Source organism: Toxotes jaculatrix, chromosome 16, assembly GCF_017976425.1.
Source record: "Toxotes jaculatrix isolate fToxJac2 chromosome 16, fToxJac2.pri, whole genome shotgun sequence".
Taxonomy (NCBI): domain Eukaryota; kingdom Metazoa; phylum Chordata; class Actinopteri; family Toxotidae; genus Toxotes; species Toxotes jaculatrix.
In genome coordinates this window covers 6,443,028-6,470,278 of record NC_054409.1, presented here as the reverse complement: position 1 = coordinate 6,470,278, position 27,251 = coordinate 6,443,028, and the positions used below count along the sequence as shown (strand labels likewise).

The 27,251-nt window shown below is 41.3% G+C and overlaps 1 protein-coding gene across 1 annotated transcript in view; it reads right to left on the bottom strand.

Moving 5' to 3' along the window:
- The window catches only part of LOC121195732 (WD repeat-containing protein 7), an 85,975-nt gene that overhangs the window by 8,551 nt on the left and 50,173 nt on the right, over positions 1-27,251 (bottom strand). The window contains 6 exon segments of the mRNA XM_041059383.1: positions 3,534-3,633; positions 4,052-4,134; positions 4,262-4,411; positions 4,888-5,005; positions 13,551-13,737; positions 19,683-19,910. Coding sequence (XP_040915317.1) covers positions 3,534-3,633; positions 4,052-4,134; positions 4,262-4,411; positions 4,888-5,005; positions 13,551-13,737; positions 19,683-19,910 — 866 coding nt within the window.

Genomic DNA, 27,251 nt, shown 5'->3' with positions numbered 1-27,251 from the left:
GACACATTTATTACTTTAAGCTACATCATGTGGTACAGGTGTGGGCCAGTCCTGGAGCAGATCCAGGCCATGTGCACTGCAGGAGGGAGTCTGGCCTCATACTCCTGAACTCGCTCTGACTTTCTTTCCAAGATGGGTCAGCTAGTTAGATCTCAGTACCTACCAACAGGTCTAGTTATTACAGGCAGTACTAAAGTTATATGACTAACCCATTTGTAGAAGCCCCTTTTGGCAGCAATTGCAGCTTTGAGTCTTCTACAAGCTTTGCACACATTGAATGAGCCAGTTTATCTCATGGTTCCTGGCATTTCTCCACAGATATTCTATGGGGTTCAAGTCAGGGCTTTGGCTGGGCCACTCAAGGAGACCTGTCCCGAAGCCACTCCAGCACTGTCTTGGCTCTATGCTTCGGCTCATTGTTGTACTAAAAGGTGAACCGTCACCGAGGTCTCTGACACAGGTGGAATCAAACAGGATCCACCTGAGCACCATGTGGAGCGCTACAGCAAAGGGTCTGACTTTTGGAAATGGGAAATCTCAGTTTATGATTTCTAATAAATCTGCAAACATCTCTAAAAGATTGTTTACACTTTGTCATTATGGGTTTATCAAGAAAGGATGAATTTTATCCATCCAATTTAAATCTATAACACGATAAAATGTGCAAAAATTAAATGGCTGGAATATTTTTCTTCTTCAGCCTGAAGTGTAGGCGATTCTCCAGCTAATATCCTAGCTACACTTGGTTGGCTTCTTATGAGCTGTAGAGTGGGAGGGGCTAACCCTGAGGCAGAGCTACACCTTCAGTCACAGAGCGTTTTCTCTGGTTACAGAAAGAAACAGATGCAGACAGAGAGAAAGATCAGTCAGATTGTTTCTTTGTGTTCAATTAGTAGACTCAGTAGAGTCTGTTAAAGAAGCAGAGCAAGCAGCTGGACACACACACACACACACACACACACACGCACGCACGCACGCACACACACACACACAGAGTAATGCAGCTGACAAAGGACTGTTCACGGAGGCTGATCAAAGCTGTGGCAGATGGTCATGCAGGGACTAGCTAGCTACGCTTGGACAGACACACACACACAAAGATGGATTATGAACAAAAACTCTCATCTCATCTTCTTCCTCTCCTCCTGATACTCTTCTTTCTTCACTTCCTTCCTTCCTGTTTCCTTCCTTCTTCAATTGTCTCTTTATCTCTCTTTTCCACCTTTTAACCCATCTTCCTTCCTTCAGGCCCTCTCTCCTTTCTTTTCTGCTTCACTCGTTTAAATGATCCCCCTCCTCACCTGCTCGCTAATGTGCAAATGAAACAAATCAAACCATTTATTTAGCATTTTCTGTTTCTATAAACTAGAAACTGTGTTTCAATTGAAAGGTCATAACACCACTGCTTACCATTCCTGTTATATCTGATCTTACATAAAATTATAAAAGGCTTTAAAGGCTTTAGATGTTTTTTGGCATCTTCTGCTTCATTGACAGTGACAGTAGAGATAGACATGAAAGGCAAGGGGATGACATGAAGCCAAAGGGCCAGATTCCAACATGGTTGTACTGTACAATACAGTGGACATGACCTTATGGTCAAAACTGGGTCTAAAACATCCTTAAACTTCACATCTTGAGTGTCAGGAACTGTAAGATGTCTTCCATCTTGGTGACGTGTTGGATTTTGAGTTTCCTAAACTGTAGTTAAAGTCCGTGGGTTCCAGCTCTATGTCAAATCACCTCTGTCTTTTTCATCTTTTAACATTTCTCACTGTGAGATAAAGTCCCATTCCTGTACAGTAGAGTATGAACCAAGGAGGTGATGAAGTCAAAGCTACAGGCAGCTGCTTCACAGTAACCAGACTAAGAGTGTAGAACCATAAGAGCAGCTCTATGAGGCTGTGCTTTGAGCTGAGTGCTAACATCAGCATGCTAACATGCAATGGGCAATGGCACCATGTTGATGTTTATTGGGTATAAAATTAACCATGTTGACCATCCTAGATTAGTGCTATCATTTTCTAATTAGCAGAAAGCTGAAGGGAATTTCATTGGATTTAAAGTTTAAACTCTGAGCAGAAAAGATGAGAAACAGCACGTTGCTATGCCTCATGAACAGACTGTAATGTTGACCAGATGCCTGTAGCAACAAAATCTGTTAGTTTCTTTTCTTGTTGAAGTAATTGGCCAAGACTTGGAAGCACAACCACGTACGAATAAGTACCAGAATCAATAAGAAGAATCAGAACTAATAAAACCTAAAAGATACCCAGGCCTATTAATAAAGATGATGGCTTTATCTTACATTTGAAATGAAATACTTGAAGTGGTTCCAGCTTACACACACACACACACACACACACACACACACACACACACACACACACACACACACACACACACACACACACACACACACACACACACACACACACACAGTTCCTGCAAAGCCATTATCTATTAAATGTTAATTACTGCAAATAAGACACAAAGGAAAAGCACCTCCTGTCTTTACACCGTGCACACAAACATAAACACGTACACACAAACACACACAAACTCACAATCAAACTAGATGTTGGGTGAACAGGGGCCAGTGCTGTTATCAGATATAAATGACCCCCTCCACCAGACTAGACTGCTCAGGTTACTGCAAATCAATACGCAGCAAATTACCAACACACACACACACACACACACAGAAATGCACACACACGTAAAGGAAAGCAGCACGCACAAATGCATACACTGCACAATCACACACACACACACACACAATCACACGTAAACGTGTGCAAAGACGAAAACGTGATTAAGAGAGTCATCGCTTCATCATTAATCAATTACTGAGGGAAAAAAAATCAGTCAGACAAAACCCCTCTCCACCTTCCCTCTGTTGTTTCCCCTCCTCTCTCATTTCCCCTTATTTGCACCTCACTTCACTGCCCTGCTGTTGTCCCCTCTCATTTCTTCCTCTGCCCTCACTTCATAGGAGGCAGTCTGTCTTTTTCATGGATGGACAGAAAAATTTGAAGATGGTTAAGGAACAAATGGGCAGAGAGTTAGATGAATCTAATGATGGAAGACTGATCGTTTATGGACAAAGGGAAAAAGACGGCATGGATGAAAAGATGAAGAAATGGACAGATGTAGGACTGACTGAATGAATGAATGGAATGGGTGGATGGATGATGCTAAACGATTGACAGATTAAAGATAAAAATGAATTGACAGACCAATGAAAAGTTTGAAGAATTCAGCTGAAGAATGTAAGGACAGATTGGGGGAATGAAGAGTGGATGGAAGGAAGTATGGAAGGAAGGATGGGTAACAAGAGGACGAATGGATCATGGACTGGATGGATGGACAGACAGATAGAAATGACTGCAAGAGGGAGTACGGATGGATGATGATGGATAGACATAGTGAAATTGATTGATGGACAAAGAGATGGACAGATAAAACCGGTGAGCAGGGGAAAGCTTGACTTCGGTGTCAATCAGAAATGGTTGCGAGAGCTTTGAACGTACCTGGCATTTTCCGGTACGGACGTCGTAGAGAGCCACTGAACCCTGGCGAGCTCCGACTGCGATCCGGTGACTGCGGTCACAGTAACCAACCATGTAGAACCTGAAGGACACACATTAACATTCAACTGGGCTTCATCTGGCAATTCAGCGAAGAAAGAAAGACGCTTGCAAGAGAGACAAAAGATGAGTGATTATACTGTGTTACCACGGGTTTCCACAAAGCAACAACTGTACAGTTTATGTCTGTTAAATACAAAATCTGACTGCACAGGGACAAACAAGACACACACACATTAATATATTCACACACTCACATACAGATTGAGTTGCCAGCCACATGCCCCGAGGCTGATATCTGTCACCCGTCGACCAATGTCGACCTCTGACCTCTGACATCAGCACAGACACCCAAGGGCCAACTTGCCTTAACTCCTCCCCTATTCACATCCCCAGTGACCTTATAAGGAAATGTGGAGGGGGGGGGGGGGGGTTGTTAACACACCCATACACATACTTACTTGCAAATAGCAGGGAAACACTCCTGCAGTCCTTTCTTCTTCACCAGAGAACCTTCAATGCAGTACATGATGATGTCCATCACCTGAGGAGAGGAGGACAGAGAGGTGTTTTTCCCCCACAATTTTGTACTATAGGCATCAAAACGCCGTCTTGTTCATTATTAGTGACATAACATGTGAAATGTATATGTTTTTTTTTTTTTGTTTTACCTCAACCAGTAGATCCACAACGTCTCCAGGCATCTTCTCTATCAGGATGTCAATCACTCGCAGTATCTCCGTCTTGGCTCTGGCCAGAGTGGTGGTGTGAACATTCTGCTGTGACTGAGAGTTCGCCTGGGCTGCGTTGTATCGATGAACCTGAAAAACAAAAAATATGAATACATAACACGTAACACTGTTATTACTGTGGAGTGATGTATGTGTAGTATATGAAAAACACAACACAAACAGAAAATTGGGTATGCTTGAATATTTTATTCTATTATTATTTTTTTTAATTACTGCTGATATGATACCTGAGTTTTGTGATGGATTTCAAAAGACATTTATTTATTTATCTATTTATTTATTTACTTGGCAGAATATAGACAATATTTTTATGTCATTTAACAAAAGAGGCCATCTGAAAAGTGAAATACGTGAACACAGTTAACCATCCAGGAACTTTACCTACAGAAAATACAGGCTAAAATTTACATCAGGAATTCTCTGCCCACTGTTTTTATGAAGTCTGTTACCCAGCTCTTCCTATGACACCATTCTTAAAAAAACAAAAGTGGTCATTGAGGGGATTTATATTTGTTTGTGAAGATATTTAAACAGTTCAGTCTCACCTCTCTTGCAATAGTGGTGATGAAGGCGGGCGGCCGGGCAGTAGCGATAAGAGAGAGGGCGTGGCGGGCAGAGCGAGCTGAATCCGCCGGCGGGTTGAGGGGCAAACCCATGGTAATACTGTGGAGAGAGAGCAAAATGTTACTTAATTTTTAAAAATAAGTGAGGGAAGAAAGAGCAAGCAAGTCGGACAAAGCTGTAGGTTTGGTTGCAGAAGCAGGGGAGACATGATTCAATAAAAAACAACTATTTCATGTTGAACTGTTTATATATCCTGATTCCCCCAACTCATTGACTCTTACCGAAGACATAAATCTATTAAAAAAAAAGGCTAGAAAGACATAGTCCAAGTCCCAAACTATTTGTTTTGAGTATTAACCAAGGTAATATCCACCCTTCACAACACGTACTGCCATTTCGCTTTTTTTAACAGGAAAACTGAATTCACAGAAATAATATCTGCCTTTTAATGTTACTTTGTACTGTATGTTAATTTAAAATAAACATATTATATATACGGCAGATCTGGATCACATCTGGATGTGATAATCATCTGTGGTGTGTTCACTGGTGTGAGCAGCCAAACACACCTTTGCCTCCTGCTCACACAACCTGGTTTCCAGCAGCAAGACGGTGCATGTGTCAAAATAAACTGTGTTTATGTGTGTGTTATGGTTATGAAGGAACATGTCACCCAGTGTGAAAGTGTGGCTCACTGATGGATCTTTAATAGTTTCTGGGAAACAGTGGATCTGTGTGGTCCAGAGGAATAAGATTCATCAGGCTTTGAATGCACAGATAATATTTGGCCAGGTTGCACATTCTCATGAAATATGTTGTATTTATCCTTTAAAGAGATATTAAAAAAAAAAAAAAAGACAACAGCCGGAGAAAAAGAGACTTTTAAAGAGATAATTTTAGAAAGAGAGGAAAAATTAGACAAAAGTAAGAAACGTGGCAGAGAGACAGAGAGAGCGAGTCTTTCTAATATATGGGGTGAAGAGATTAGCGGGCAGCTTATAATGTCAAGGCCGAGTCAATGGGAGCCATTCACCAGACGACAGCATAATGGACTCCCACAATGCAACAGGAATTAGACACACACACCCTAACAGCTGGCCACACACCCTTCTGAGTGTGTGTGTGTGTGTGTGTGTGGGAGCCAGAGAGAGAAAGACAGAGAGGCTGAGCCACCTTGTTAACAAATGACTCTGGGAGGAGAGAGAGGCAGGGAGGGAGGGAGAGAGAGGCAGGGAGGGAGGGAGGGAGGGAGGGAGTGATGGGTGAACGGATGGCCGAGCTGCACAATTCATCTCCTCTGATTACAGATCACAGCCACGGATCCTGCAATTAATACTGGTAATATATTGGCAATATATCAGCAATATTGAGATGTTTAATTTCATTTCGAGAGGTGGCTGTAATTGGAAACAGTCACTATGTTGATATAAGGCAGCAGGAGTACAGGGAGCTAATTGTACTTAGAACCACTGAGGTTAATAGGCAGCATTCAGAACATGTAATGAAATAATCTGGATTATTATTACAGTCATAGGAGGACACACACACACACACACACACACACACACACACACACACACACACACACACACACACACACACACACAGAGTGTCATTGTCATAAATAGATTTTTTTTTTTTAAAGAATTAAAATGATGAAAAAAATGATGTGTCCACTTAATTAGGTACATCTGTGCAGTTAACATATAGGCAGAGATTTTTTTCAGTCATAAATTTTACATTTACAGAGTCTATGCAGTTTAGTTTCTGTTGACATTATTAGAAATATATATATCTTATATAATATCTATATATATATAATATCTTCAATTATATGTGTGTTGTTGAGATCACAGTTAAAGGTGGTGTTGTACTGGACTAAATACTGGGACATGTTTCTATTTTTTTGTTATTACATACAGGCCACAGTATTAGAATCACCTCTCATTATGATTCAGTCCAGTACAACACATCATTGACTATGACCTCAGTGCTAAAACATGTAATTATATAGTATCACAGGCTTCATAACTGTAAACTTTATGGCAGAGCACTTGTATTGGATTGCATTAAACTGTACATGTGTATCAAAGTAAGTGGCCACTGAGTGTGTCAGTCTGATCAACAGCCCCAAAGACCCAAGGAGATTATACACTATACACTGACTTACTGAATTGTACCTAATTGTTTCAGCACAATTATTTTGTTTCTTAACTGCAAACACACACACACACAAAAGTAAGGCTGAGTGCTACTAAAAAAAAAAAAAAAAATCCAAAAATAATGATATCCCAGAAAATAAAAAATAAAAGTGTAGACTAAACTGTAACGGACTGTGAGTTCAGATTGAAATAATTCAGCTCTGATAAACTGATGTAGAGCTGACAAGAAACATACACACACACACACACACACACACATACACACACACACGCAGGGATCAGCGTGTGTGAACCTGACAACATGACTGCATTCACAGCCAATATCACGCTGACATTATCCAGTCAATACTAAGTCACGTACATACACACACAGTGAGGATTGGAAGTATTGATTTTTGTGTGTGAGGGAGGAGAGAATAACCTCAGTCACATGACGAGAATCACTGCTGTGAGAAACCAAGGCTGTGCGTACACGACTGAGTGTTCAGGGAGCGAGTTACTGATTGGTTTGCTCCGCGAGGTGCAGACAAGGTAAATGGATAGTTTACTGATCGACAGGCTTACAGGCTGATTGACTGACAGGTTGGGATACAGCATAAAGCTCACCTCTGTGTCACTTGTAGAAGTTTGTTTTTCTTCCAAGATCAGCCACTACAACTGTGGCTCTCTGCAATCATCAAATACCAGTGGGTGTTTTCTGCCCTCCAGCCTCAGGGGGCACCACAGCCAGACAAAGAAGATCCTGCACAAGAAACTCTCATGGACAAGTGGCGCAGAGGTCAGGTTTATGCTTTCAGAGTAAGTATGTTTTGGTTTTAACTGGCAGGTTTGGTAAGTGCAGGTCAGGTTGACTTCCCCACCTCCGTCAAAGAGAAGAGCTCACATCTGCTTTTCTATCAGAACCGTCCAGGATTTCCTCCCACACAGTGGGCGAGACAATCTCAAACCACACACCAACGGGCCAATCGTCAACAAGGAGCCACATGGCAGTCGGCATGGCAGTTTGTTTTTTAAATTTTATCACAGGAGGCACGGCCTGGGTTCGACTGCCAGCCACAATTACAAAGTTGCAGAGGTTTGTGGACGCGTGGATGTGTTTGCACAGAGAAGCATGGAACAGGCTGGATTAAGAATGGATTTAATGGCTGAGTCCTCTATCAACCAACTGATCTCATGATAGATATTGGCTGATGTGGGTACAGGCATGGTTGACAAGCTGATTCATTGAATGACTGATTGACTGAGAAATAATACTGGTTTACCAACTGGTTTATAAAGAAACCGACTGGCTGACTGGCTGGTACCATAGATGGTTTGCAGGTAAATCACTGGAAACTGGATGGCTGGTTTCAGAACAGACGTACCGTCTGGGTCATGTATTGACTGTTTTGCTGGCTGATTTAATAGAAGGGTTATTAGCTCACAGGTTTACTGGCTGAGTAAGATACTGACACACCAGATAATTAACTGACTAATTAAAGAACTGATTCACGGGCTGACTGACAGCCCTGAGACATCCTGCATATCTTCAGTGTTGACTGAAATTCAGTTCTGAGTCACCCTTTAATCAACAAACCAGGTCTAAATGTAGCTGAGTGAAAGATCCAAACACATGACACACACACACACACACACACACACACACACACACACAGTTCAAAACAAATCAAATTTTTGGATGATTTTTTTTCTAAGAAGTGACCTGTAGTTTTCTGATCATTATTTTTCTGTGTTGAAATGTCCTGTTGTGTGCATGAGCTGATGTCCATGGTGACAACAACATGTACTTATCTCTACAGGACACACACACACACACACACACACACACACACACACACACACACACACACACACACACACACACACACACCGATTACCAAAACATGAACTTACTTCTGCCAGAACAATTTTTCAAAAACACACATAGACAGAAAATATAAAGAGGGGTTTTTATCGCTGCATGTCAAATAGATACCATACTCTTTATCTTTCACACACACACACATTAAAACATGCATTTATCTCTGCAGTGGGGTCTATAAACACATAACACTGTGATCAGATGTGAGCAGGAAGGGAAACATTGACAGGTCAGAAGGAGGTGTTTAAATCCCACCGCAGGCTGTTTGAGGAGGTAAAAGAATTAAAGGTTTACACATTTACTGATGGTATTCAGAAGTTTTTTCAGTTTGAGAAGTCGCTTTCAAAAGTTCCAGTTTTCTTATTTCTTTCATTTCCATGAAAAACACTTTATTCAAATTATTATTTTGGAAAAGAAAAGTGGAATGACAGTGGAAATGCCAAGAAGAACAAGTAAGAGTTCATAAAACACACTAATTTGCCTTATGTACGGAGCTAAAGCTAAGACATGGTTAGCTTAGTAAAAACACTGGAAGGAGTTCACAAAATGCACCAACCGCCAGCTCAGAAACTCACTGATTTATATGTTGTTTGTTTAATACGTGCAGAAATGTAAAAATGACATGTGATTCTAAGGGGAGTTACATGCACAGGTTGTCCAACATGGCGAGATTCTTGGATTCCTTAAAAAGTAATAACTGGAAAACTGCAATGAAAATTTCAGTTTTCCGGGTAGTGTCATTATATTAAAGAAATCAATGTCTAGTTAACGTAAGGTAAATGTTCCTCATGGTTTGGAAATATTACACAGATGTTACAAGGTCTGACAGGATCAGACGTCATGATGTTTATGTAAAACGGACACAGGTGTTTATTCAGACGTGAACTACAGCTGGGATTATGGTCACTCTTATGTGACAAGGTGTATGTCTGAAAGGGGCTTCAGCCTCCAAGAGCAGGTGCCTTAAAACTCTGTGTTGCAAGTGTAATGCACACACACACACACACACACACACTCACAACCACACCGACCTTCACCCTGATGAAGGTTATTTTTTTCCATCATGTGTGTCTGAAAGTATAAAACGTGCCTGTGAGTCGTCTACACCAGGAGCTTTTTAAAATCTCTGCCTATAGAGAGGGGATTACCACACACACACACACACACACACACACACACACACACACACACACACACACACACACACACACACACACACACACACACACACACACACACAGACACACAGCCACACAGACACACACACAGCTCTGCAAGGAGTGTATTGACGACTGGTTGGGTGCATCAGGGACAAAAAAAGCCTCATTGCAAGTCAGCTGCATGGAAATAGACCCTCTGTGAACGTGTGTGTGTGTGTGTGTGTGTGTGTGCGCACTCCCTTTTAGCCAGTCATGCATTCAGCTCTTCAAACTCTCCTTCTTTCTACAGTATAAACTGACGAGTGATTCAATGGTGAAACACAGTGAAAGCAGTGTGTGTGTGTGTGTGTGTATTTATGTATTCTCTCTCTCTCTCTCTCTGTATTGTAATGCACTGATCTGATCATTGTGTGTTTCATTGATCAGTCCTTGTGCTGTTTACTTCAACAACACCAGGAGGCAACGACACACACCTGCAGACAACACATTATTAATTAAACATGATCATAAACTGTGTGCATGTGCTTGTGTGTGTGTGGTAAAGGTTTTAGCTTTTACCCGAGCTTATCAGTAAGTTACTGCTGACTGAATATAACCTGTACTCAGAAATAAAAACCTCTGAATTTGACTCCACAAAACCTCACAATATAAGACAGAATTGTTCCCTCTTAGCTAAAATTTGGCCACATGATCCCATTTAGTGCAGTAGTTCAGTCTTTTTGGGAAATAAATGTATTCGCTTTCTGGTGAAGAGTTAGATGAGAGGATCGACAGCACTCTCGTTTCTGTAAATTCAGATAATCGAAGCTAACTGCCTGCTGTCTAACTGTCTGCAGCCTGTTGAACAATTTCTGTGAGAAAACTTCGAACATGAAGCGTTGTTAATTTCAGGTGATGTTTTTGACACAACGGTCAGCTTCTGTGGACCTGCACCATAATTTTGCACTCAATATTTACATTTCTAATTAAAAAACCTGACAGCTTGGTTGTCCTCTCACATATCGACAGAACTTTTGACAGCAGAAAATAAACTTTTAGGGTGTGTTGAGACACACAACTGGAAGATAACTTCTTGCCAGCATTATGTGCACAAATTTGACCACCGGCCTGTTTGCGCACTCTATGTTTATTCACCCCAGAGAGATATGGTGTTTAACATAAACTCCAGTTCTGTCCCTTATTTTCTTATTTTCTTCCAGTTTCTCTCACGTTTTCTCTTGTCACTATATGTACTCTTCACCTACACCTCTTCACCTTCTGCTGCATCTAAAATTAGCTCTGTGTTCTGTCACTTCTAACTCTTGTGTCTGTCTGTGAATTTAGATATGTTGTTTTAATTTTAGTGTCTCCGAGATAAAGCGCCTGCCTGATCTTTATAATCACCTGACATACCTACTGTACTTTAATTAATTTAGCTAAAAAGAAATCAATAAAAAAAATCATCACAATGTCTGTCAATATCATCAAAACCTGTATTGATTTAATTAAAAAAAAACAGGGTCTGTCGGGGGAGGGGGGGGGGGGGGGTGAAAAAGCTCCACCGCTTATTTGTATTACTCTTACTCTTTGCTGTGAGAATCTTTATTTCTGTTTCTGTTCAAGTTCTCTTCACTTTGTGTTCTACTCAAAATTTATCCGCTATGAAATTGAATTGTCTTGTTTTCTCTTACACACACACACAGACACACACACACACACACACACACACACACACACACACACACAGCAGACATATCTATACTCATTTAACCAGACTGGCCCGGCTTGAGTTTCAACCTTAATGGGATCAACTCATGTTGGCCAGTTAGATTTCAGCAGGGAGGAAGACGAACACACACACACACACACACACCAGCAGTCTTTTGTCCCATACATAAGAAGATGCCACTGAATTACCCTCTTTATGTGACCTGTGACCTTCACGTGTATAAAATGCAGCTTCACCTTAACCACAGTCTCACTGCGATTATATGAAAGAAACCACGACCTTTGACCTCCTCACTCCTGGTTGTGATACTGATGGTCCAGGAAGTGAAGCTTATTCTGCTGCTGTCAACATCTGTGGTCTAACACCAGCTTCTGACAGGGACATCTCAGAAAGTCAAACTGGATCCTCTCTCCTGCAGCACCATTGACCGGTGCTGGTCTCCTGCGTCCCCTAACCTAAACCATGTGGGGTATTTCCAGTAAGTGAGAACATGTCTCACACAGACAATCTCCAGCTGTGTGCTGCATGTGTGAAAGGGCACCTCCAGACAATATCTGGACCTGACTGTCCAGGATGCATATGTGAATACGGGTAAAGACACCTATAAGCTGAGTCAGAGATTTGGGTGTGTTATGCTAGTAGTGGTTCCTGAGCCGCTAGCCTGAAGCAGGGATGTGAAGTGGGCTACAGAGGTCTGGTCTTGTAGAGTTCTAAAAGTTCTATTAAACTTTGTTCATGGACTAGTACATCTGAACAGCTGTAAACACACTTTGGTGTGTAGAATCAGTGGAGTCCTCCTTGAAATACCACTGCTAGCAGGCCAAAGAAAAAGAAAACAGATACCATGATGCCACATGAACACAGACAAACACACGTGCACACAGACAGAGGACTCACATGTCAGAGCAACGCAGACATCGTTACATCATCATAATGTCCTGCAATCAGATTACAGCCTGGCTTCCATAACTCAGTGTGTCGGCTCTATAATGCCTAAGTGTTTCTGTGTGTGTGTGTGTATGTGTGTGTTTGTACCTATAAGCAGGCTGTTCTGAGAGAGAAGACTCAACAGTCAAATAGACGAACACAAACAATAAATCAACCAATCAGAGGACACAGGACTGATCTGAATCACGGCATCTTTGTGCTCAGTGTGCATTTAACGATTAAATCTATATCTAGGCTTTGTTTCAAGAGCATAGCTTCAGAGCTGTTGGAGTAAGTTCATGTTAAGTCTTTTAGGTCTCTGACCATTAAAAAGGCACTTTTACCTTTCAGACTCGTTCATCATGATGTACTAGAGTTCTTTCTATGTGTAGGTCTCATGGTTCAATACTTAAAGCTACAACATGCAAGTTCTAGAAATCATAATGGCATTAGCATGAGTCTAAAGACATGAAGTCATTTTCTCATGTTCTTTTGCATCTAGATTCAGTGTACCTGTTGTTTCAGTACCCTCTGATGGCTATGTAGCAGGTCCTACAGGATCTCCTGCACATGTTACAACAATATTCCACATGTTTACAAGTGAGACGCCACTGCAATAATGGCTGCTTGTTTACTTCCACCCAAAAAAATTCATATTCATTTTTATTTCCTTCGGCCCGCTTACTGTTTTCTTTATATACTGAAGTACAGAACACAATTTAATTATCTGAGTAAAAGCAACATAGGACTTTGTGAGTGTGTGTGTGTGTGTGTGTGTGTGTGTGTGTGTGTGTGTGTGTGTGTGTGTGTGTGTGTGTGGACTCACTTGGCCAGCTGCTTCTCTGCATCGGCACAGAGCTCCAGCAGTCCCATGAGCACCGCTGACACGTCCATATACGGCTCCCAGACAGTGAAGCCTCGGCCAATCAGATCGATGGCGGTGCGGCGGATGGTGCTGTGGGGGGGCAGCTTGGGGCTCGGGGGCTGCAGCAGCAGGAAGGTCAGTGCCTTACCTGTAAATAGCAGAAACAGTAGAATCAGAACGGAGCAGAGTGAGGTGGGATTTTGGTCGGACATCCGACAACACACAAGCACATTTTAGGTGACTTAATCAGGTCTGTGAAATGTTCAGATGAATTAAAGCTTGAGATACTGCAGCTGTGTCAGGCACCACAGTCCTTTGCCGAAACGGGACATCAAATCTGCCCATTCAATTTCTGCACCATGGGAATGAGCTGAAACAAAGGTTCTTTTTCCATAAAGAACTCATATCTGCTTGCAAACAAAAATAAGAAAACCTAATATTTAAAAGGAAGTTCAGGTAAAAATTATTCAACTTTTATGCCACACACACAAACACTCACATACACACACCCCCACACTCACAGACTCAGAGGATAAAGACAGCGAGCAGGATGGAGGTCACTTCATAACTGACCTGACATTTGAGCCAGTCTCTGTGGGGACGTACTGACCATTAAGACTCCAGAAAATATCCCCTATCCCTCAATAATATCCCCCCTCCTCCAAACACATACACACACATGCAACCCCCCCCTTTCCCATCAGGTGTCTGTCTGTCTGTCTCTCTCTCTCGGCCAGTCTCACCCACAGCAGCCTGAGGGCCAGAGCTCTTAGCAGATTCAAAGTGCTACACAAGGACAAAGAAAGTGAAAAATATAGACCAGAGAGAAGCAGATTAAGTATCTGATATGGAAACGTTAACAGAAAGCCATCTGCATCTCACAGTCGACTCTTTTATTTTCCTATTAAATTTAGCTATCATGCTGGTTAACTGGTCATTTACTTATTTCTCAAAAATCAGTGATATACATGCAGAATATTCTGGACTCTAAGTTAAGTTAAATATTGCAGCAGAAAGTTTTTTCTTGGAGACTCTACGTTCAGGAAGGCTCTTATCTCCTACTGCTCAGAGATCAATACAGTTCATTGTATTTTCACTCTAAATGTAAATGCTAAACAGTCATAATATGAAGAAACATATAATATAATACAGATCATTTACTTTAAGTATTTATAATACCGTGGTGGCTCTAAAGGTCCTCCAGCCCAGACACACACAGCTAATCTCATCATCTGGATCTTCTGGCATTTTATCATCAGCCCGCCTTAAATGGCAAACCCCCTTCCTTATTGGTTTATACCTACACACACACACAGCCTATGGATGGGGCTATGAAAGATATAGCTAGAGGCTAACCATGTTAGCATCGCTGGATACGACTGTTATAATATATACCAGCAGTGACAGATAGAGCGCTAACTGCGTTAGCATTGTTGTGCTATGTCGTTATGGGTGACATAGAGTATAAGAGATGGATGACGGTGCTAATGCTGTTAGCTGTTATGGCTGTAGGTAAAGAAACAGAGTCAAACATGCAGATCAGGTGTGTTGTTAGTATGCTGTGATGGATTCAGCGATGGGGTGGTGAACTTTGACCCTTAGCTGGCGATCAACACCAAGCAAACACCAGCGGGAGTTAAAATCAATCATGTTTTTGTTACGTACATGAATATGCATACAAACAGCGGACTATAAATATCAGCAGTGATGTAGGGTTGAATGAACTTTGACCTCAGTTAATGATTATTACAAATCATCAAGACCACAAAGAAATCAATTATACTCTGTGTTACACTATTTCCTTTGTGCTTTTTCCACCCAGTTATTATTATTACTCATGCATTCGACGCATGTAATTTCTCTACTGTAAAGTAATTTGATCTGCATTTCTTGTATGAAAGGTGCTATGCAAATAAAGTTTATTATTATTATCATTATTAATATTATTATTATTTCTAAACAGTTCCATATTTAAATGAATTTTCTGTAATACAGTCTGGTGCAAATACAGAAATGTAATACTATCAGCTTTCATTTCTGTATTTAGTGTTTTATCGCTATAAGAGATATAATGGGCTTTAGGTGTCATGAGGTCAAAGTTCAACATCGTAAACAGTGGCAGTGACTGTGGGTGGGCAGGTGTGTGTGTGTGTGTGTGTGTGTGTGTGTGTGTGTGTAATAAAACCCAGAGAGTCTTTTTTTCAGGACAATTAAAGATGGCCGTTAACAATCAGCGCTGTAATTGGCTGGATCGAGATTCAAATTTATGGCCCCTCCCCTCTTTGTTAGTGAGCAGGAAGTGAGAGAGGCCTGGACTCTGGCCCATTTCTCACAGTGGACATCTTTGTTTAAAGGCCGGACGGGGCCAAATGAACCAATAGCTATTGACAAAGCATCAGCTGGCCATAATGAGCTGTTAGTTAGAGCAGTAAACATGTCACATTAACACACAGAGGGTGATTAGAGCCGGAGGAGGATGGGGAGGAGGAGGGAGGAAGGAAGAAGGGAGGGAAGTTGAGAGCGTGAAATAGTGACAGATTGGTGACGTCTAAAGTTTACTAGGCCGAGTCGACCACTAACAGGCTTTCTACTTTCCTTCCCTGTTCCATCCCGGCCCCTCGTTCTCTCTCTCTCTCTCTGTTTGAACTTAAATGAAAGGTGAAGGTAAATCAATGCTAGGGACTTGGTTAGTGGATGAGAGCCGGATCGGACTGGCTGCAGAGAGAGGGAGAGAGAAAGGGAAAAAAAGAATAAAAAAAAAGAGGAACGAGAGCCAATTTGGGTGAGAAAGAGAGAGAGAGAAGCTGTGCTGCTGTGTGCATCATACGTCTACACAGCCAAAATGTAATTAAATGTAATAAAATAGAAACAGTATTTGGGCAGCAAGTTCAGCATGCATTAAGAATTCCTGTCCACCACTAACTGGCAACCAGCAACTTAAAAATACGCAGTGCTTAGATTCTTAGCTATCACACACAGTACCATCGGGGAGGCGTCTCATTGGTCCCAAACTCATTCTGCAGCAAGACAGTGGCTCCAAACACACAGCCACAGTCATAAAGAACGATCTTCAAGGAGATGAAGAACAAGGAGAACTGCAACAGATGTTCTGGCCCCCACAGAGTCCTGATCTCAATATCAGTCAGTGTGGGATCACATGAAGGGACAGAGACACTGAGACAGACGAGAGCCACACAAGAACTGCAGCCAGATTTCCAAGAAGAACATTTTAAAGTCACAGTTTTTTGTTTGTTTACTGCACCATGTATGAAGTTAAATAACTGATGAAAACTAGTTTTCATCTCTTCAGTGGAGCTTCACTGGATGTGAAGCGTAAAAACTTTTGAAATTTTTTTTCCAGTTTCTGGAGTTCTGTTGAATGTTTTACCATACAAAATAAAACTTACTGTCCAATCAGCTCTCTCAAATGTGTTGATATGCCACTGTCCAGTGAATGGGCCTCAGAAAGTACTTGAGGTATTCTGACATTTACTGTGAGCGTTATTGTCCTGTGATGGTTTACTGATGTACGGTTTGTCTCTGCTATCCTGTCCATCCACATCTTCCCTTCCCTCTGTCGTCATCTGTCCTTCCTTCATTCCTTCCATCCTTAGTTTCAATCTCCCCCTCCATCTCCCCTACATTTCCCCCCTCGCAATATGAAAACATCAATCTATACTCTGCTGTATAGACTACTGTACCCTCCCTCTCTCTGGGTGGACAGCTCTCATTCATCACACGCCGCGCTGTATGCCAACAACACCGATCCATCTTTCAATTTCATAATAGAGAGAGGAGAGGGGGTAGATGGAGATTGGAAGGAGGGAGAAAAACAACAAACTGAATGAGAGCAGAAAAAAGAACAGAGAGAGAGAGAAAGAAGGGAAAAGAGGAGGAGGAGGAGGAGGAGGAGGGAGAAATGACAGCAGCAAAACAGATGAGAGAGAGTAAAAAAACATTAAGAATGTCCACCTGATTTTTACAGTCATCTGTAATTGTCTATTTGAGCTTAAGTAATAAAGGCTTTTAAAGGGTTCACTGTGTGAGGTCGCATAAAGGAGCAGGTGGAGTCCGGGTTCAGTCTTTTTGAAGGACCCTGAGTTGAGGTCGATCCCTGTGCAGTTTGCTAAAATGACTAATTCACTGACATGTCAGAGACAAGCCTTTAACATCATTTTGGTAAAATGTAAGTTTATTGGATCAGTTTTAGGAAGCTTGTGCTGCTTTGACTTTCTCAAATCTCTTCAACAGATGCTTTTCTTTAGCACAGTCGGCATGACCCGTAGTCTGAACGGCCACGCTTACGAGAACAAGACTCAGGTTATTTTTAAACACAACCACAAGCTTTTTCCTAAGCTTCATGTACAGATAATGTGTCTTTCTCCACAGGGTTTGACTCAAGAATGATGATGCTTTAATCTGAATGAATTTGGGGTTTCCCCCTAAATGCAGCTACTGACTCTGTTACTATTGTGTTTTCATTTGTTGATCTGTGACTGCAGGGCATCAAGCTATGAAGTGTCAATGAACAGGTGGCATTCATCACTATGAAACAAGCAATTTACAAGTTTGTGCAGTTAAGAGAGTTTGCTGAATTCAACTCAGAACACTGGTACGAACATAGCTCACAAAAAAAAAAAAACCACTGTACCGTATTTGTCCAATGTGGGACCTTAGTCTTGTTAATTTACTCTTTGATCCAATATTTTAGATTTTTCTCATTTTGAAGGTTAATATATTATTCAGTAAAAAAAAAAAAAAAAAAGTTTTTCAAAAAAAGGTTGAGTATCATACTACGACTGGTACCACAATGTCTAAATGAAACCCAGCCTGAGGAGTCCAAAGATTTTCGACAGGCGGAGCCTCAAGGGGATCGATTAAATCTTGAGCTTGTTTTCATCTGATGACATAGGCTTGGGGTGTCTCTACGTGTGTGTGTGTGTGTCTGCTGAGTCCACACAGGTGAGCTGACCGCTGTGTACAGGTCCAACTAAGCAGCACCATGCTCCACAGCCTATCAGGCCCTGTCACTGGGCGGATGCCCCCCCCCCAGAGGCAGCCAATCAGAGCTCAGGAGCAGCGGGATGGAAGAACAGCTCTGCTTAGTGCAGGTTTGATGCCCACCAAGGTCCAACACTGCAGGCACAGTGTGGCACAGGCTGGGCTCAGTGAGTCAGTGTGTGTGTCAGTGTGAGTGTGTGGAAGTCAGTGCCAAGCTCCTTAAGGTGTCAAGCTTGGTGGGTAAAAATCAATTCCATCTCTCCCCTCACCTCTAATCCAACGCTGAAGTTTCTACTTTGTCAGTTGTGTAGTTCTGAGTCTACGAAAAAATGTGATTCAGGACCAAAACATGAACCACTGAGCATTTCAGTTCTGGTCTGTGTGAACGAGACAGACCACTCTTATATGCAACTGTACATGGTATGATATTTCAGGTTTGAAAACTTTAAGCCAATGAAATGGGAGTTTAAAAGAAGAGTGACAGCAAACGTGGAAGTAAAATAGTCCTTTGTGACGTCAGAAACTTAACAAAACCCTCGTCAGTTCAGGCTGATGAGAATGTCATTAGTTTTCCAAGTATTTGGTCATAAACCAAAAAAACAAAAAAAGGCTGATTATAGATTCAGGGATCAGCAGCGTTATCGGGGCCTTAAATATCTGTACCAAACTATAAGACAATCTATGTAACAAGAGGAGGCTATTCAAAGGGAGCTGGACAGTTAGAAACCCACGGTGGACCAGAAGGTCTTCCAGTGTCTGGGAGAAATGGCAATATAGCACGCAGCCAAACAGTACAGGAAAAAAATAAATTAAAGAGGTGCAACAAGATTACAGAAAAATAAAGGGTCACAACGAAAGAAAATCAATAACAATATCAGCACCACTTCCGCTATTGTTGTCTGCCCCACAACCACTGGCCTCACTCGCTTTGAAACAGCACAATGTCACCTTTTCAATCACGTACATCCAAAACTTCACAACAACGTTTGTAAAATACAGTAAAAACACAAGAACTCTGTACTAAAGCCTCACAACAGTGAGTGTGTATCATCTCCATACTCTTCATTGTGTGTGTGTGTTGTCTGTACTTACATGTGTGCCTGGCCAGTGAGTAGTTGGAAGACCCTCCGCTTGTCAAGCCAAAGCCCTCTGGAGCCTGTCCACCGGCCCGAGCCCGTGCAGCCCCCTTTGGCGGCTCGATCTCTGCGCCGAACTCAGCCCCAATAACCCCCAGCAGCACGATGGCGGTGGCCTGCTTACGCCGCTCCTCATACGAGTTGGAGATCTTCTTGGCGTTTGGTGGAAGGTTGGACAGACAACCTGGTAAAGAGACAGAGAGAGATATTAAACTCCATGGTGACTGTGCAAACTACACCAAATAATCTCAGCGTCTAACTACTATTAACAAGGTGAAGCACGAGCAACTCAACAGTCCAGATTTAGTTTCAGGCCCCTTCAGGCTTCTTAAATAACAAATATCACCTGAAAACCTCAAACTTTTTGTGGGTCACAAAGCAAAAACTTGTTGTTTGGCCATCGTTGATGGAGCCACACAAATTTATTTAGAAATATGCATCACATCAGGACAATACACACTAAAATAATAAGGTTTTCAAAACCTGATTTTGACACAGACTTTCTCTACAAATGACCAAAAATGAAAGGCAGTGGACGTGGGGCTTTTCTGGTTACTGCCAGATTTGCCTTGGTGGTAATTCTACATTGATCCCTACACCCAATAAAGCAGCATTACATTAAATACACTGGAGTATAATACAGTACCATTTAACACATTACACTACAACACACGGCAGTTTATAATGGAGATTGTGAATCTTTTCTGGCCTTTTTTTAATCTCCTAAAAATCCTCAGATTAGAATGTAGGGAGGTTGAGATATATCATATACAAATGATGATAAATTTCAACTCCATTAATGTATGTTAGCCTTAAGAAGAAACATCAGACTACTTGTTAGAAATCTCCCACAGTTGCCATTACATCTGAAGTGACTCCTAATCAAAAGCTGAGTCTTAAACAATTTTATAAAATACACTGTAGTTCACTATATTACACGGTTAATTGAAAGTAAGCTATATCTATCAACCTTCAATATTTTATTTACGTATCACTTATTTTGATGATACAGCAAGTCATAACATTTTCACCTGTCTCATTTCCCAAATTTGCCTCCTGTAAATTTCAGCCATCACTGAATGTAAAAAATGCTTTTCTCAACACACTTTATTTGTTTTAGATAACTTAAGAGGATCACAGTTTATTTTTGAAAGATTTGGAGATACTGTATATCTATTTATTTCCTTCTTCTGACACTTTCAGAGATGTTTTTTAAGCTGGGAAGAGAGAGTGTGGGGGATCTTTTCTTATTCTTTTCATTTCTTTCTCTTTCTTCCTTTTCATGGGGAAAGGGTGGTTTAAAAAAAAAAAAAACGAAAAAAAAAAAAAAAACAGCAGGTCTGTGAGTCTCCAGTGAGCTGATAACAACTGAACAGGCACACTTCTATTGTCCTGGTATTAACCATTACTTACACACACATACACACGCAGGCACACGTCTTATTGTCCCACTGAAAGCCTTTAGTCACAGTGCAAACACACACACACACGCAGGACCCCTAGAAGGGTTTGGGACACGTGTGCGTGTGTGTGTGTGAGTGAGTGTGTGTGCTTGTCCTTCCACTTTGTTCACCAAGACGACCCCAAAATAACCTCTTTTGTGTGTGCGCGTGTAACAGGGTCTGCACAGTGGGGAAGTGCTGCAGCTCTGAGAGGAATATGTGTGTGTGTGTGTGTGTGTGCGTGTGTGTGTGTGTGTGTGGAGAATCACAGTAGGAGGTGAGAGCTCCTTGCTCACCTTGGATCAAAGACCCACATAAAAACTGTGTGTGTATGTGTGTGTATGCAATGACTAAACACACACACACACACACACACCTTCCCACTGCGTCCACCCTCTGATTTTATTTCTTATTTTCTCTCTCTCTGGATGAGTGAGCACAGCATTGTTATAGATTTGTATTGCAAGGGAACAAGCAGTGTCTGTGAGGAGGAAGGGGTGAGGAGGCACACTGGGCGTGTTGAATGGGGGTGATGTGGGAGGGGCGGATTCACTGCTGCGTCTACATCCTGCGGATCGTCATGGAGTTTTCTCTTCACCAAAGTTGGATTTGTTAACATCACATGATCCGTGATGACAGTTAAAAAGCTGTACAGTGAAATCACGAATCATGAAGCTGAGCTTCAGCTGGTGACAGACACTCTGACATTATCCTGTAAGACACAATGATAAACTTGGGAATTTGTTTTCCCATCTGGTCCTAGAGGCAGCAAAGCCTCTAGGACCAGATACTTCACCACTGGCAGGATGTTTTCATGTTGGTAACTGGTGCTCTTTTTACACCATACACAGCGCTGCCTGCTCTTCTCTGTTCACCAGCTCTAATGATTCCTTTTATCTGTCTATCAGCAGATGCTTCTCGCAAATAGCAAGCTCAAAATATTTGAGATGTTCCTCTAAATCAAAGTCCAGCCCACACCTCTAAGCTGGTGGATCTTAATATATTTAATAGATATTTAATAAGTTTTATAGTGATGGGGGACGTTTAAGAAAAAATAAAAAAAATTACAGATTGAACTCTAATATTCTGTATGTGTGTTTGTTTCTCAGTCCATTTATCAGACCTCAGGAGCCCCCTCCCCCTGTATTTCCATACTATATCCTGGTGCTCTTTATAATAAGATTGCTAAAGGCCAGCTGTCATTTGGAAGAAGGCCCAGCGGCCAGCTTTGATAAATGGATTACAGATGGCATCCATCCCTCGGGCCAGACTGGGCCAGTAGATAACAGAATTAGAGATAGACTCCCAACCAGAATTACTAAAAAGTTGAGATTTACAGAGAAAAAGAGAAAGTAAAGAGAGGGAGAGACAGACAGATTGAGACAGACTGACAGTGTATCTGCAGGTTTCAGAGGCCAACTCAAACATGAGACAGTATATGCACCCAGTTTTTAGGAGTCAGGTGATGGAGATTCATTTCTTAGCGTACTTACAGAGGAGAATGGTGAGCAAGTGTGCAATGTGTGGCATGAACGTGCGTATGTGTTGGTGTGTTGGCAACACAGGATCAATAAACAGTGAAGGGATTATTCTGTCACACCTTCTGACACCTGATTGGGTCCGTATCACCTGCCGTGCCGTCACTGGTTTTTCAAACTGGAATAAACACGGCTGCACCTCTGAAGTTCTTTTTCTAATTTTTCCTCAAAATTGCACCAGGACCCAGTTTCACCATGAAGTTATAGTTACAGTTATAGTTACAGGAAACCTGAATTTAGACCAACTTGAACCAACACTTGAATTCTACTTTAAAAACCAAAGAAACAAAGATGACAAAAACACAGCTGCTTGCTGTTGTTAAAAACAATAAGTGAGCAGAGTGAAATATAAGAGGAAAAGTTTTAGTGTTTTCTAATCTCACTGATGGATTTAAAATACTTCACGACTGAAGCATCTTTTTTTTTTTTTTTTTTTTTTAGAAAAATCAAACGCAGAACTTTATATTAAATTCTAGTGGAGACCCCAAAGTTTGCAGAGGCACCAAATAAGTCAGGATGAATTGTGGAAAATTAAAATGATGTCCAGATCACCTGACACAAACTTGGCATAATAAAAATGCCGTCCTTTTCATAATAAAAGGCCTTCTAAAGACTTGCGGTCTTTCAGTGAGATGTGAGGTTTTTGAGCAGACAGTCGGCAGGTAGCACCACTTCCTGTTTGTGTACCTGCTGCTTCTCAGCCCGTGTGGACGGACTGATTGATTTTTGAAGCTTATTGATCTGCTTCCTTCACGACCAGCAGATCTATTATAATAACATTGTATCTAAATCCTATTTGTTGGCCAACCTGCTCCCAAACATAACCCAATAAACTAAAGAGGGGGATGGACGAGCTCCCCTCTCGGCTCGCCTGCTCGGCTAAATCTTCATAAAAACCAGAAATGGATCAGGATAAAAAGGCTTTCTGGCTGAAATGACATTATCCATAAAGGAAGGCATCTATTAAAAAGGGCAGGACGGTGTAATGCAACAACCTGTGGAGTCCAAGCAATCAATGTATGAACGTGTCACAAAAAAAGAGAAACAACTGAAATGTTAGCAAATGAAAGGCAGAAAGATAAAGAGCTCTTACACACACACACACACACACGCATAATAACTTCACATAATTTAAAGATTTTTAAAAAGATCCAATGACAGAAATCTCAGGGTGGGGACAAAAAAAGAAAGGAGTGTTGGAGGCAGAGGAAGAGGAAGAGAGAATAAATTAAGGAATAAAATGTAGAGAACGATGGCATAGGGAGAAGGAGAGAAAAGAGTCGAGAGGAAAACGAAGGCAAACGCAAATGAAAGATGGGGTAAACAAGGAAGGATGAAGGAAACAATAAAAAAAAAGGTGAAAAGAGAAAAACGGAGGGAGAAATAAAGACAAAATAGAGGAAGGACGGAAAGAAAAACAAAGAAAGGAAGAGGAACAGAGCTGATTTCTTTGTTTGAAGAGCAGTAATCAATATAAGAGTGCACACACACACACACACACACACACACAGACAATGATTAGGGTCAGATCTCAACCAATTAACTTCACTTTCAAAAGAACCTGCTGTCATCCAGATAATAAAAGCTGTTCATTAATCCTGAGGATTCAATTTAGTGACAACTCAAAAAAATAAGAGCACAAATACAGATTTATTTATTTATTTTCAATTATCTAAATAATGACTGAATTTAAACTTTATTGATACTGAAGTCTCATGTCTGACTACAGCGTCTACGCTGTGTCTTCGTCACAGCTGGACTCAGTCATGTCAGATATGTTCTGCAGCTGGACGCAGACCGCAGCGCGGACTGTGGGCCCACGTGTTTCTGTTCATACTGCACCGGATATCAGATGTTAATTTTATGTATAAAAACATTTAACGGTTTTGAAAAAGTGAACTCAGTATTAAGGAATGTATGAAATACACTGCACAAAATTATAAATTTAACAAAATGTGTCAAAAAATCATTTGACACTACAACTAAAATTAAATAAGCAATAATTATTATACTATTCTAGTTGAAAGATGATAAGAATAAATACAGACTATAAACTTTAAACAATTTATGTTTTCGTGATGATAAAAACAGAACAGATCGGTTTTTTTTTGGTAACTCAGCTTAAGAAATCAAACCAACAACCTTCCCATGTTTCTCCTCTAGTGCTGTAACCCCACCATCTTCCCATCATGCAACTCAGCTCTGCCTCCATTGGTAATCAATGGGAGACTGGTAAAAACTGATCACCAGGGACTGAGGAAGGGGATCAATACCAGCAGGAAACTGATGTGAGAACGATGGAGGGAGGAGGAGACAGTGAACAGCCTACAGTGAAGTGCTGGGAGAGAAAAGATTTAGGAAAAGAGGTAAAAAAAAAAAAAAAAAAAAGAATATACAACGACTCAAAAACAAGCAGACAAACAAATGTAACTCTGAGCGCAGCCTCAAGCCAGAGACAGGCCTTTACATGTCTCTGAAGCAGGAAAAAGTTCTCTAAAACAAAAGAGTAGCGGCGCTGGGGGGGGAGGAAAAAGGGGGAGGAGAGGGCAAACACTGCCCTTACAGCAAATGTCAAGAGACAGAAAATCTGGGGGAAATAATTGAAAACACAATTAAGTTGATAGAGAAAAAAGATTTGAGTCCTGAAACGGTCGCTGCCCTTCCAACCGGCCCGAGTCCATCTGAAGGTTAAGTGTATTTTACCATCTTAAGACACAGACAGAGGAGCTATCTGCGCTCACTGGAAACACAACGCCTCAATTAGACAGTATGGAAGATGGGGTGGGGAGGGGTCACAGGGGCGTCCGCATGAGATACCACAAACAAACTGGATATAAGTTTATAGGAGAAGGAGACCAGACAGAGGCAACCTGCTGCTTTTACCAGTCCTTCAGTCACACAGCTGATTTAACATCTCTGCTGATCATCAGGCGGCTGGTGGTCTCTATATTCACATCAGACTAGGTCTACATCACGATCCAATCAATCCAAAGAGTTACACAACAACAGCACACACACATCCCACGCCATGACAAAGTAAGAAATGTTGCCGTAAGCACCTGTTCGGAAATTCGCTGTCTACATTTTAGTTCCATTTTATTTTTTTTTCCATGTGAGAGAGGAATGGGAAAGGAGACTTAGAGCTCGGGCGCAGCTGCATTCAGAACACGGACATTTGATTCCAATAGAATTTGCACAATGTGTGGATTCACTCATGAAGACAAAATGAATCCAAACTTTGACCAACGTCAAAGGTCAGGTGTCTGACAGTGTTGACCTTTGAGGGGACAAAGAACCAGAGAGTCCAAAAAAGTCCAAAGAAAATGATCACAGCTAATTTACTGGATATAACTCCCCTCTGAGTGTAAACTGTTCCACAACACGGACATGTTTTTAGACAGTTAGGAGACAGGAAGTGGTACAAAAACTATTATATATCATATTATCCTATTATATATTAGAAATATATTACTACCACTACTGCGTGGAAGCAATGTGGCAGCACTTCCCTTTTCTACAAAAGAAAAGAACTTTTAGCACTAAGCTGGATGCCCTGTAAAACGCACTCTCTTCATTTATACTGCACTGCTAATGGATTGATTACAATATTCTCAATTTTAACTCATGATTATTTTTTAACATTTTATCCCCTGTACTTTCTGTCTTGACTTACCTAATAGGCTCCAGTGCAGTGGTACTGAAGGACAGATACAGTATCAACATATGGAGTAGGACTTTTCTACAGTGATTTCTACTCTTAGTCGCATTAACTTTACTCCACTTCATAAATCAGTAATATTGTATAAAAGCACAGACTGGCAATCTATTGAAAGCCTGTGGACTTTTTTTTTTCATCCTCCATTATCAATTACGGGTTTGTTTCACAGTTTAATTTGCGAACCGACAGCTTTTTAATATAGCCGGTGTTTTCGTCACTCTGCGGCTGTCACATTCACGCTGTTAATGGAGCGGTCTGAAAAATGGCTCTGGATGTTAATTTTCCCTAATGCAGAGACAGCGGACGGCCTCCATCACAGCGCGTCTTCATAAAGAAGGAATTATTTTTTATTAAAGGCACCGTGGCTTTAGTCACGCTCCCCTCGCTCACACAAGAATCAAAGCCATCTGACAGAATTAGATTTCAGCTCCGCCCCAAATGAAAAGCACCACAACTTTGAGAGAGAGGGAAAAGAAAATTATCTTCTCACCCCACAGAGAGAAAGAAAGGGGGAGGGGGGCAGGTGAGAGCTTCTACATTTATTTGAATCAAATTGTCTAAATTCAAAATGTTTTCATCTGGATGTTTAAAGTGTTAAACTGTTAACATTCTGCATCTTCTTACTTGAAAAACGAAAGGAAAAAAGTTAGATCAGTGTTATGTTGCATATCAGAGGTGAACCATTTTATTTTTAAATACCTACGATTCGTACTGACTGAGAGAGCTGCTTCGCTGAGAAGGCGGAGGAGAAATGAAGAAGGAAAAAAAGCTTGATGACAGATTTATAGTTTGTTGTGTGGAGTCTGAAGTATCGGATCAATTCAAGA